The sequence below is a fragment of the Buceros rhinoceros genome, unplaced genomic scaffold, assembly GCF_000710305.1.
Source record: "Buceros rhinoceros silvestris isolate BGI_N320 unplaced genomic scaffold, ASM71030v1 scaffold33475, whole genome shotgun sequence".
In the NCBI taxonomy this organism is placed as follows: domain Eukaryota; kingdom Metazoa; phylum Chordata; class Aves; order Bucerotiformes; family Bucerotidae; genus Buceros; species Buceros rhinoceros.
Genome location: NW_010412920.1, coordinates 6,631 through 18,653, shown reverse-complemented (window position 1 = coordinate 18,653; position 12,023 = coordinate 6,631). Strand labels below are relative to the sequence as shown.

Here is a 12,023-nt window from a genome sequence, read left to right as displayed (position 1 = left end):
ATATTGCTCAATATAATATAAAATATTGAATATATGAATATAAATAGAAATATGAATATGAATATAAAAACTCTTCCCCACAACTCCTCTAAAGGCTTGAAAAGCGTGTGAAGCCTTTGACTATTCATGCAGCTTCTGACTCTTCTTCAACAGTGACAAATACAAGAATTTCTGCCAAATAATCGTTTTGCCAGGCGAAGGCTGGCTGAGCACAAGCCCGTAGAAAGAAAAGGCCACAGCATTCAGCGCAGCATAAATCAGAGAGAGTCACGTTAATCTTCCATTTTGTAACAACGTGCACTAAGGGCCACCAGTAAGTCACAAGAATACTGAGAAAAGGTGAAAGCTTTGGTTTAAAAGAGCAGAGCCTTACTTTTTTAACGCGGGTGGTAAGATCCTGGACAAACAGTTTGCGCAGGTTGTGAAGAGTCTGGAGTTCTCTTGCCTGGCATCAAAATTGCAAATAAAAAAAAAAAGGCAGAAACCAGTAAGACATAGTAAATACTGCGGTGTAAAAACTCTCCTCGGATTTGAGTCGGCACCTCCCAAAGTGTTTCCCACACTCAAGCTGCTTCTGAAAACAGGCTGACCCTGTCTTAGGCGTGAGGCAACAACAGCAGAAAGCCGAAGTCTCCCAGAGTGGCCACGGTTACACGCATCTTGTGACCTGAAGGAGCTCTGGATTCGTCCCCTAGCACTGGCCAGTTCTCAATGTTTACTGGCACTTCAGATCTTTAGGGGCTTTTTAAGCTTTGGCAAAACTCCAGGCCTTCCCAGCTTTTTTTTATATGGATCAACTTCTCGGGCTCAGGGCAATAATCACCTCACTCCAGACTGGAGGTGTGACACGAGACGTGGCAACCCCACACCTACTCCCAGAAGGAGGGAAGCATGAATCCATGTGCCAGAGAAGAACTATGTGGACAGGCTGTTCACCCCAAAGCTGACTAGAAAACGAAGGGGAGGAGCTTCCTGCATGGACCACCTTCCCAGCACAGCTGATCTAGGTGTGAGCGATGCGCTACTCAGAAGAGGCGCCGTGTGGGCTCCAAGTCAAACGCAGCTGCAGAGCAGACACCTTCCTGAGAGCTCCCGCTGAGGGTGCTACCCCAGCAGACCCCCCCCGTAACTCCCTCCCGTGGGACCCCTTCTTTTGCTCCCTCACCAGCCCAGCACTGGGAAGGAGGATGAGTCGAAGAAAAGCAGCAGCTGTGGTCCCACCAGAGCTGTTCTTCATCCCTCCCTTCTCCAAGGAATCATCCAAATGACACACTGTGACCACAGAGCCTGATGCCTCCCCACAGCAAAGGGCAGGGATGAGCCACCGTTAGGCCTTTAATTCTCACTGCAGTCACTATTAAAGCTCCCAAGAGAATAAAATTTTAACGTAACGTAGTTCAAAGATGACTCCAGCCATGGACTGTGTTTTTAACACTGCGCGCACAAACTCCTATTTCTCGGTAAGCTGTTACAGCGGTCGGGTTAGGGGCAGGTACGAGGCAGGTACCACCTCACGGTAGCTACACGCCTCAGTACACTGGTTATTTCAGGTCATTTGAACAGGGAGAGCAGAACAAAGAGCACTGATAGACTTACTGGTGATAAGTTTACTCACAGGGGCCAGCAGTGATAGTATCTGACCTTAAATTTTAAAATTCAGTTAAATGATTTGGCAACGTGCACACATTTAGCCTGTTATGGTATAAATTGGTCGTTTCCTTGGGCACAGATACACATATTGGGTAACCATTGAATCATGGAAGGGTTTGGGTTGGAAGGGACCTTGAAGACCATCCAGTTCAAACTCCCTGCCGTGCACAGGGACATGAAGACCCAGGGGAAAAAGCCCAATAAAGTGTAATGAAGTCATACCACTGTTTCCTCCAGCCCCTTAAGGTCTTCTCTTGCTTGTTCCCTTTTATCATTCAGCAGTCTAGGAAGAGCACAACATTAAACACAATCAAAAATGCTGAAGTCGTATAATCCAGAAGAGAATCCATCAACATTCAGCCTGAGTAGAACATCTGCAGATGGGAGCAAATGGTACATCTCTCTGCATGTGTAATTACGCTCTCGAGTCTCCCAAACATGCAGCTGAGCAACCGCCTCCATTTGTTGGGTCCACACATGAAAGTTTTCTCTCTCATTTCCAGGAAAAGCTTCTACTCTGATTTAGTACTTAAAAACCAAAACCCCCAAAACCCACCCAAACCCCACAATTTCCTTCTTGGTTGTTTTTGCTGTGCATTAAGGAACAAGGGATTTAACACTCGCTATGACATTTCATAACATCATCTTCTTTGGCAAGTATCAACCCCACTGCTGAAAAAGCCTATGATAGAGAAATATGGAGTCACTGGTAATTGTTGATCAGTCCTGCATGTCGGTGTGGTTACTGAAGTGATCTTTTCAGCGTGAGTATTTCACCACAAACGCCTCCCACAAGCACGTCCCCTGTGGACACATTGAGAGTCACTAAATTCAAGGACTCCAGATGAGACTGTTGACTTACATGAGCTTTTCCAGTTTCATTTCTCTCTCCTGGTCCTCAATTTTTAATTTATCATAATCAGCACTCAGTTTCTCTTGTTCCAGTTGCAGCTTCTGATTCATACTAGAATGCGGAAGAAAAAGTCAGCACAGCTCAGTCCTGAACTCCACAAACAAGGGTGGTGAATCTCCATATGCAAAATGGTGTTAGAGAATGAAAAGCTGAAACTCTCCACTGAAAAATTCTGAAAAAATTAAGTGTAAAGAATCTGAAGAGCGATACTTATAAATACTGGAGAATAAATTCAGCGGGGCTTGCTTCCTTTATTGTAAAGGACACGACCTGTTCTGGCAATCTTTCTGTCCTGCTTCCTCAAGTTTCTTGTTTCCCTATTATTGGTTTTTGGCCACACGATAAATATGACAAATGAACGAACCCTACATAGGGATGGTCTAGATTTTACGAACGTTGACAAGAAGAAGAATACAGGAGCAAAGATCTCTGCTTTTCAAGTGCTGGAGAATCTGACTAACAGTTACCTTGCTGTGACAGGAAGAAATACTAATATGGTGAAAATGGGACGTAATGGGTCTTCCAGGCTCTTGGAACACCCGTTGCAGAACTAGTTGCTATAAGCGGCTCCAAAAATCTTTATCTTTTAAAATGTGTTCTCTTCCGAGCTTCTCATACCGACTGACCTGCAGGTGTAACACTATTCTTCCTTTTATCTCTCCATGATTTTATGAACTTGTTAAAGCTCCACCAGAAAGAACTAGGCACTACAACCCACCACGCAAAATAACCAGAGGGTTGGCTGTTGCAAAATATATAGACGTGAATTCAGACTGACAAAACCAACCCCAAAACGTCCCTACAGCGTCACAGGACAGGAAAGGACAGGAACAAAGTGATGGAAGGAGCGCACATACTCTCTGATTTCATCAATGATTTTCTGCTTCTCTTCAATTTCATCCCTCAGCCTGGACAGCTGCTTCTGGTGGGCTTCCCTGTGACTCTCCATCTGCTGCTCCAGCGCCTTCTGCAGAGAGCAAAAACCAGAGCCGGGCATGACACAGACACCAGGTACCACACGGCTCAGCGACATCAGCCTGCGCCTGGGTTTGACTCACTCAAACCCAGCCTGCTGAATCGGGCAGATTCAGGAACCCGCCCTGTACCTTTCTACGATTACAAAACTGCATCTACTCATCCAGGCATTTAATCCAGACCGTCTTCAGCCACAGATGTGCGCCCATTTCTGCTCATTTTCTTGCAAACACTACCGCGGGTGGAAGCCAGGGTCTTAGTGCCAGGAATGACACTGTTTTCACCACTCCCCTATTATTTCACCTCTTCATTCACCAAGAAAATACGTGTACAGCTATACCTGGGACAGAAGAAAAACCCAAACCAGCCTCCCCGCTGCGAACTGCTTATCCACAGCCCTGTCTGTTCAATTCTAGGGCTAAATACATTCCAAGAAGAAAAACTCCATCCATCCCTTCAGCCTGCTAATAAAAGATTTGCTTTTTTCCTTCCAACTGTAAGGAGTAACTGTACAACTGTTTTAAGAACGTTTACTTCGTATAACGGAGGGTGACAAACCTCTATCACTGAACGCCCTTGTAAAATGGCGTTTTTCCTTCTCTGCGATTTGCAACCCCATCAGAAACACAACTCACGTGTTATTGCCTGACACGCCTTTGCATTCCAAAGGAAGAAGGAAATACCAGAAAACAGCTTTATATTTCACTGTTATTTCTAGAGGACTGTCAGAATTCTTTTTTTATCAAATTTTTTAGTGCCTAAATTATATTAGGCACTGATTCATTAGAAACTCTGATTCAGCAGAGTTCCGCCAGCAAAAAATTAGAGTAACACAGAGGGGAATCAGTATCATTTTTCAGTCATACACAACAAAACTGTTCCCACCTACGGACACAATATACCGGGTCTTATACTTTGGTTCTCCGCCTGTGTGATCAGAGGAACCCAGGCACCTCCAGCGCAGCAGACACAGCCCACTGGAGCTCTCCCCTCTTTGACGCTGGCTCAGCTTACGGACTGCTCTCAGAAGATGCTCTCTCCTCTGATGTTCAGGCTACCCCTTTCTCCATCACCTGGTCAGCCACCTCAACACCAGCAAGTTCTCTACTTTCACACTGCGAAGGTCGCTCAATTACACGAGGTCAGGATTTCTAACAGTCTTTTCTAAAAGCACACAACGTGTACAGGAAGACAAATGTACACCCTCATTACCAGCTTAACGAACAATCTCCCTGCGAAATGCCCTCTGCGCGCACAGCCATTACCTTCATCTCCTCCGCGTCCTGAAGCCGCGTCAGATGCTCCTTCTCCTTATCCTTGAAACTGACCTCGTGCATTTTTTCTGCGTAAAGTTGGAGACAGTTGAGAATTAACCGCACAGTTCCAGGACGTGCTATGAAAGGGGTCGTTCTGGTTCTGCCTCAAGTGCAATGAGTTAAATACTCTAAATCACAATTTTATGTCCTCACCGCAAAATACTAAGCGGACAATAAAATACCGCAGGACCACTGTACGTACAGCAGTTCAGCCAGTCACTCAATTTCCTAAGATACGGTTGGTAAAGGAAACAATGAGCACAAGGCCCAGTGTTGTACCTTGAGCACGTAACTTGGCAAGTTCTTCGTTGAGAGAGTCCTGTGACTCTTCCAGCTGCCTTCTCTTCTGCTCCATATTTTGCATGTAGTCTGTAAGGGACTTGATCTTTGCTTCGTGCTTCAAAGACAAAGGGAACAGCGATCAGACGTGAGTACCACGGCTTGTGACCTAGGGGTTCAGGTAGTGTCCTACCTAAAGGAGGACAAGTGGAAAGCTCTCCACATCCAGAGCTGATGACTAGGAGGAAGAACAGCAAAAGATCTGAGAAGGAGCTAACGGATCAAAACCAACTGTGTTTTAAAGGTCACACTTAGTGGCCCAAGACATACACTGAAGAGTGAGGGAAGTAACTCCAAAACACCACTGGAACTTGGTGTTAGACAGACAGTAGTAGCTTTTTCAAAACCAGCTGAACACTGAGCTTCTGAGGTGGCTTCCTGGATGCTTCAACCTGCAGATGCTCACACAGACTTTCCTCAGCCCTCCTGACGATTTATTTATTGCTAACATCTTTCGAACTACAAGGGCTTATGTTAGACTGAAAGGGCCACAAAAACGATCTGAGGTTTGGAACCCCTCTGCTGTAGGACAGGCTGAGAGAATTGGGGGCGTTCAGCCTGCAGAAGGCTCCGGGGAGACCTTGTTGTGACCTCCCGGTATTTAAAGGGGCCATAAGAAAGATGGGGACATTTAGCAGGGCCTGTTGCAACAGGGCAAGGGGCGATGGGTTTAAACTAAAAGAGGGAGATTCAGACCAGAGAGAAGGAAGAAATTCTTCACCGTGAGGGTGGTGAGCCCCTGGCCCAGGCTGCCCTGAGAGGTGGGAGCAGCCCCATCGCTGGCCCCATCCCAGGTCAGGTTGGCCCCTGGGGCTCTGAGCCCCCTGCTCTGGGGGCAGATGTCCCTGCTCCCTGCAGGGGGTTGCGCTGGGGGAGCTTTGAAGGTCCCTTCCACCCAAACCAGTCTGTGATTCTATGTTTAAATAGAAAATAGTGAAGAATGTAGTGAAAACATCAAAAATTGAACTAAAATTTTCTGATTTGGGGATAAAATTAAGATACAGCCTGGGAATTATCTGATCCTATTGACAAAACCACTGAAGAACTTGTGGTTCACTGTTCTTAGAGTTCACCTCGGCAGAGAGGGGTTGAGACCTGTAAAGATCAGCCTTAGAGAGGAGTAATCCTTCGCAGGAACTAAACCAGTGCAGACCCTCCTGGCACTGCGGTCTCCAGGAAGGGCCGGGCACACGCCAGGCTGCACGCTGTGGGCAGCAAGTCCTCCAGCAGACTCCTAAACCTGGCCAGCTCCCAGCTTGGCCCCAGCACCGAGACTCTCGGTGCGGCGTGCAGAAGTGATGCAGCATTTTAGGGATCAGCTTCACGCCGGGACCGTGCAGCCCTGTGGTATGGCACTGCCACTGGTAGTAGTCCAGCCTCTCTGGACACCAGGAACACCTCAGCTACAGCTTTACTAAGTAGAACTTATTCAAGATGTTCTGCTGCAGGACGAAAGGCTGTTCCTTGCTCCACATTTTCCCAGACGAACAGGCAGCAAATGGAATACAGTCCCCTGTGTCTGCTCGTCCCCTTGCCATGTCCACTTCACAGCAGCTGAGCGTGTCGGAGCAGTCAGACCCCTCTCCTGCAGTTCTCCTGGAACCGCCACCCACCGTGAAGCCCTCCGACCACCTGGATTTCTACCGTACATAGTCATGTTCTCCAGAGTGTATTATTTTACACGGTGCTGCCTGGTTATCTTGGGAGCAAACTAACAGACCAGACGGGGGGCTCTCTGGATGCTTTGCTAGCGACCCACGCAATCGCTCCTTCCTTTCTCAGGTTGCTTTTAGAGTGAAGGGACAAGATACAAATTCATCCTGAGGAAGCCACTCCCAGAAGGATTGTCAGCATTATGCCACAGAACACATTTTGGGATCTACAGCAGGACACGATCTTGCCACAGAATGTGCTGAAAAACATTGAGAGGGAGGAATGGGAAAAGAGAGAGAAAACAATAAAACAGACAAGAGAAGCACCACTCTGCTCCTTTAAGCCTCAGTTCTCGCTCCTAGCACACCCATTTCTTGAGGAAGGAGGCTGAGAAAGCCATCAAACCTTGCTGCAAATCGACAGGGAAGGAACGAACGTACTTGTGAAATGAGGAGCTGGCAGGCGGCAAGCTCCCTCTCGCTGGCATTCATCTTCCTGTTGGAGTCGATCTGGGCGCTCTCCAGCTGCTTGCTGCGGTTCACCAGCGACTTCACCTCAGACTTCATCTTGCTGATGTACAGCCGTGCCATGGTGAACTCCTCCTCAATCACCCCGTTCACATCTGCTAACTAAACACACAGACGATTGCCACCCTGAAGGTGCTGCCTTCCAGGTAAGTCAACGCAAGGCAGCCTTCCTGCTGTGAAAGCCTTTGTCTAGGGCTAGGCAGCCTGTGGAGCGCACCAGCCCAGACCTTCGGGTCACCCTTCAACATTTTACACCCCTCTGTTTCTTACAATCTTCACTGGCAAGCCTCAAAAGTGAGAAATTAATGCTTGTGCTCGCAGTGCCCCATCAGTTCAGTGGGGCAACATCTAAAGAAAACAAGGCCACCACCACGGCAAAAGCTGATTTTGGAGAAACCTCATGTCACCAGCACAGGCAATTTTCCTTCCCTCAAGCTGCTAACAGCTGAAAAGCATTTTCAAAGTACTCCCTAAAGAAGTCCCCTCTTGAAGGGTTGTGCTTCCACAACACGGAGCTGTAAGACAGACACGGCTCTGGAAAACTCACCTGGCAAGAGGGAAGGAATCGCTCTTGTCTCTAACTAATGTTTCCATTCCATTTATTCACCATATTCACCCTGGTGTAACACGGTGCCTTTTATTAGCGTGTTTGTCTCTTCGGGATTTTTCTTTGGCTATTTAATTCATGTAACCCACCGAGGAGCTGTGAAGGTTCTCCTCGAGCGAGCAGATGGCCAGCAGCTTCATCTGCTTTGTGCCTTTTCCCCAGCACCACCAAGGGGAAGGTAACACGCGCTCTACCTTCTCCCTACAGCCTCAAAAGTGTGACTGCTTCCAAAACTCTCAGTCTGGTCTGAAATCAGATACTCTCTGAGAAGATGCAAACTGCCAACAAATTTGAAATTATTCTTCTAAAAGCTTCTCAATCTGGCCTTATTTACACTGACAGCTGTCCTGTAAAATACTGACATCTTGCTTACTATAAAAATGCGTATCAAACAGCCTCTGCCTTCATTTTAGATTTCCTCTTACTGCTGCAATTACAGTGGCCACCAGAGGTTGCTGTAACATCTAGCAAAGTCTGGCCTTGTGGTCCAGGCATCTGCACAACCCCATCAGACAACAGGGAGAGCTCCCCTGCAGCCAGAGCGAGAGCGGGCTGGAGCATCTGGAGATGCCTGCCAGCGGGCTTTAGCAGGATATCAACACCTCTGAGACAACTCAAGGCGCTCCAGCCAGACGCGCTTTTGGCTTTGAACGTTCAGGAAAGTTCACTGCTCGAAAACGGAGGAATGAACTAAAAGCAAGACAATGGAGTGCACTGCAAGGGATTTACGTACAACTCAAAAATTCACTTCTTACCCAGTTTTAGCAGCTGCTCTTTCTCACGTGGTTTTATACGGACAGGTAAGGTGGCATTAACATTACCAGAAAGATTTTCCAAGCCATAAGAAGTTTTCGTTAGGGATGTGCCATTTAGCAACGACCATACAAATATCTTAATGAGACTTAGCGCTTTGCTCATCTGCAACAGGAGAAGTGTGACCATGCGTGAAGCGAGCAGCTACCTCCTCGACCTGTAAACCTGTAAACCCCGGAGCCAGACAGGAGGCAAATTTCAGAGCAAAGCTGTCCAAAATTGGCACCGTCTCCAGGCACGTTCAGGTATCAAGGTTTCTGCTGCTCCAACCACCTCCACTCCCATTCTTACCTTCTTACTTCAGAGGAAAATGATCCTCTGCCATCTTTCCTCTGTAAAGGTCAATAGTCAATACACAAAATTAAGCCGGTCTTACTGTCATGTAGATACTCACGGGGTATCTAGCACAAACGTACCAGTGCTGGACATCAGTGACTTCACAGCATCCTGTGTTCAGAAGCACACAGGAAAGCGCGGGCTCGGAAGAAGCCGGCCACTGCTGAAAGGTAAAACCACCAGAACGCAGCAAACCCGATTCCGTGCAGATCTTTTCACTGGGTGCCCTCAACAGCCGGCAGTACTGACCTCTGGCTTTCAGAGGTGAAGCTTTAGCTGCACGACGGTTTTAGGACAAGCTTCAAACAAAAAGGTAGCCACCCAGATGCCAACTCTCACCAGTGAAGATCCCTCAGATTCTGGGAATACTGGGTCATGCCAGCTAGGAAGGAGCAGGTCTACACGTGTATTGTTTCGGGGAGGAACGCGGTCCTCCCCATTCATAAAAGCAGCCCCACACAGATGGGCTCCACTGGTCTGGCCTCAAACCCTGGGCTGGCAATAAAAGCGCTCACTGTGCGCACAGACAGTGCCCCTCTCTGCCCCAGACAAAGAGCTCTTCAGTACTTCGCTCTGCTCCAGCCAGGAGCAGTTTGACCGGCAGTGTCCAGGCAGAAGGACCGCCGGATCACACACGTTCCACGTCGAGCATTTTCATGCTGCAGGAGGTGTGGGGGACAAGCAATAACGACAGCCCACTTACTGTTTTAACGTCGTTCGTGCCGATGATTCCTCCGATCTCTCCCAGGTCCTTCAGCAGCAAGTTCAAGATTTCCGTAGCTCTCTTCTTCTGATGGTTACTGAGCTCCTGCAACTGGCCCAGCTCTCTCTGGGTCACTGTCAGGGCACTCTGGAAAAGGTTTAAAAGCCAAAGTCACTCTCCTCTCTGCAGACTGGGCTGTGATCTCCAGGTGCCAGGGCATGGTCCCGTGCTGCCCTGACCACGGCTCAGGGTACCGACCCGTCCAGTGTCACCTTCCCATAACCGTGTCCTCAACTCCCTTGCTACCTGCCAGTGTAGTAAACCCAGTGAGAATCTTATTTGCATAATACATGTCAGAGAAGGTTAATCACAGAGGAGCAGGTGCAGAAGGATATACAATTCAAATTTTTTAAATGGATTTCATGGTAATCCGTTTTACTGAAGGGGATAACAGAGTCTTCCATGAAAACAGACCTGTTCACAGCGGCTTCCTCAGTTTGGGTAATGAATTAAGGATGTATTCAGCTAGTCAGCCAATCTCCATTTTTCTCAGATCAGATTTTTTCCTTAAGATCAGCACACATCAGCTGAAAAAGCTGATTTTTCTTTCTCTGCTTCCTTCCTCGAGATCCCCTGACTCTCTCTAAAATCCCTGCTCCACAGCACAGAGTCTGGGGAAACACAAAACGCTGCCATTTGCATAAAGCAGATTTTCTCCTCTCTTTTGGCACCAGACAGGTCTTAAATACCCAAACCACAGACTGGCCGGTTCTCACATCCAGTTCAGCGGCCGCTGTGGTGGCCAAAATGCAGAGGTTGCGGGAGAGGCACAACCTGCCATCAGCTGCCGTAGGCAGGTTCTGAACGACCTTAATTTTATCATTTAATGAAGAGAGAGGGTAGCTTTGGTAAATATGGGTCTTTTAACTGCTTCCCCGCTACTCCTGTTCCTAAACCACATAACAACATGCTTGGCAGCAGCATCTGCAGAATTCCTGGGGCGGGGTGGGGGGATGTGCATAGGGAAGCCCTATGGAAACCTTTAGGGGAGGGCAGGGAGGGAACCAGCACGAAAAACCGCTCGCTCTTACACTCTTCTGTGCCAGCTCGTCAGCCAGCTGCTCGTTGGCCCTTGTTTTGTCCTCCACTTCTTGGGATTTCTGGTCGTAGTTGACAGCCAGTTCCTCCAGGGCTTGAAGGACCTCTTTCACTTCGTCTTTGGCTGCTTCGTTCTCAATCTGAAGGCGGGTCAGCTCCTCTTGGATCTTCTCGTAATCTCTCCTAGTGGAGGCCAAAAGCTGGAAACCAGATATCACAGAAGCATTAAGTCCCCCAAGAACTCTTTCAAAAGACATTGAAAAAGGTGAAAACAGACAGAGAAAGAAAGCGTGAGCGCTGACGTGTGTCTGCAAGAGAGAGGATGCAGGAGGGAAGAAATCCCTACCAGAAACAGCATCCGCTTCAGCACAGATGTAGTTGAGGGAAGCAAAGAAGCCTCTGAACTTTGATGAACAAACTTAATCAAATCCGATTGTGACACAAGGCTGAGGCAGAGAAGCCTATTTTAAACACTATCACGGCTTCACATAAATTTTCTGCCCTCAATCCAACGCTGCTCTAGGACCAAAAAAATACCACGAAGTAAAATGTTTAAACACAGACCCCAAGCTTTGAACTGAACCGAGAAAATGGCCTTTCTGTGGCCGTCTCAAAGGTCCTGTGGCATTAGAGGAACAGAGCGATAAGCAAACCTACAATGAAGCTGCTGGAGACAGATTAGCCGCTCATATTTGCCGAGGCAGAATCTCAGTGGAAGAAGAAAATACAGACTTCACACAGACTAGTGAGTCTTTCCAATCTGTAAAACTTATTAAATTTCCTAAGAGAGATGCTGACGTTGACAGCGCTGATTGTCAGAGGGTGGTGGCGTCCTCTCCCTTGCGCTTGCACCTCTCCACCTTAATTCAGGTGTTTCAGAAGCCTCAGAAACTCAGCTGTCGGGTTCTCAGCACAACCGCAGACTCAAAGCAGTCATATACTGGCGAAGGATGTGAAAATAAATCACAGGTGCCACCTAACAGTTATCGTCAGTGTGGTACTGTCGAGAATAGCGACAAAATCGGGACTTAACATAAAATATAGAACAGTGCCAGGTAAAACTAGTGCAGGAGATACAAGACAGCTTTCCTAC

The 12,023-nt window shown here is 47.7% G+C and overlaps 1 protein-coding gene across 1 annotated transcript in view; it reads right to left on the bottom strand.

Annotated features, from left to right (window-relative positions):
* LOC104493820 (kinesin heavy chain) overlaps positions 1–12,023 on the bottom strand; it is a gene marked incomplete at its 5' end in the record, with an annotated part of 20,600 nt that overhangs the window by 4,421 nt on the left and 4,156 nt on the right. The window contains 9 exons of the mRNA XM_010136561.1: positions 374–445; positions 1,873–1,933; positions 2,513–2,614; positions 3,421–3,530; positions 4,804–4,880; positions 5,134–5,251; positions 7,287–7,475; positions 9,833–9,979; positions 10,924–11,130. Coding sequence (XP_010134863.1) covers positions 374–445; positions 1,873–1,933; positions 2,513–2,614; positions 3,421–3,530; positions 4,804–4,880; positions 5,134–5,251; positions 7,287–7,475; positions 9,833–9,979; positions 10,924–11,130 — 1,083 coding nt within the window. The remainder of the gene's footprint in view (positions 1–373; positions 446–1,872; positions 1,934–2,512; positions 2,615–3,420; positions 3,531–4,803; positions 4,881–5,133; positions 5,252–7,286; positions 7,476–9,832; positions 9,980–10,923; positions 11,131–12,023) is intronic.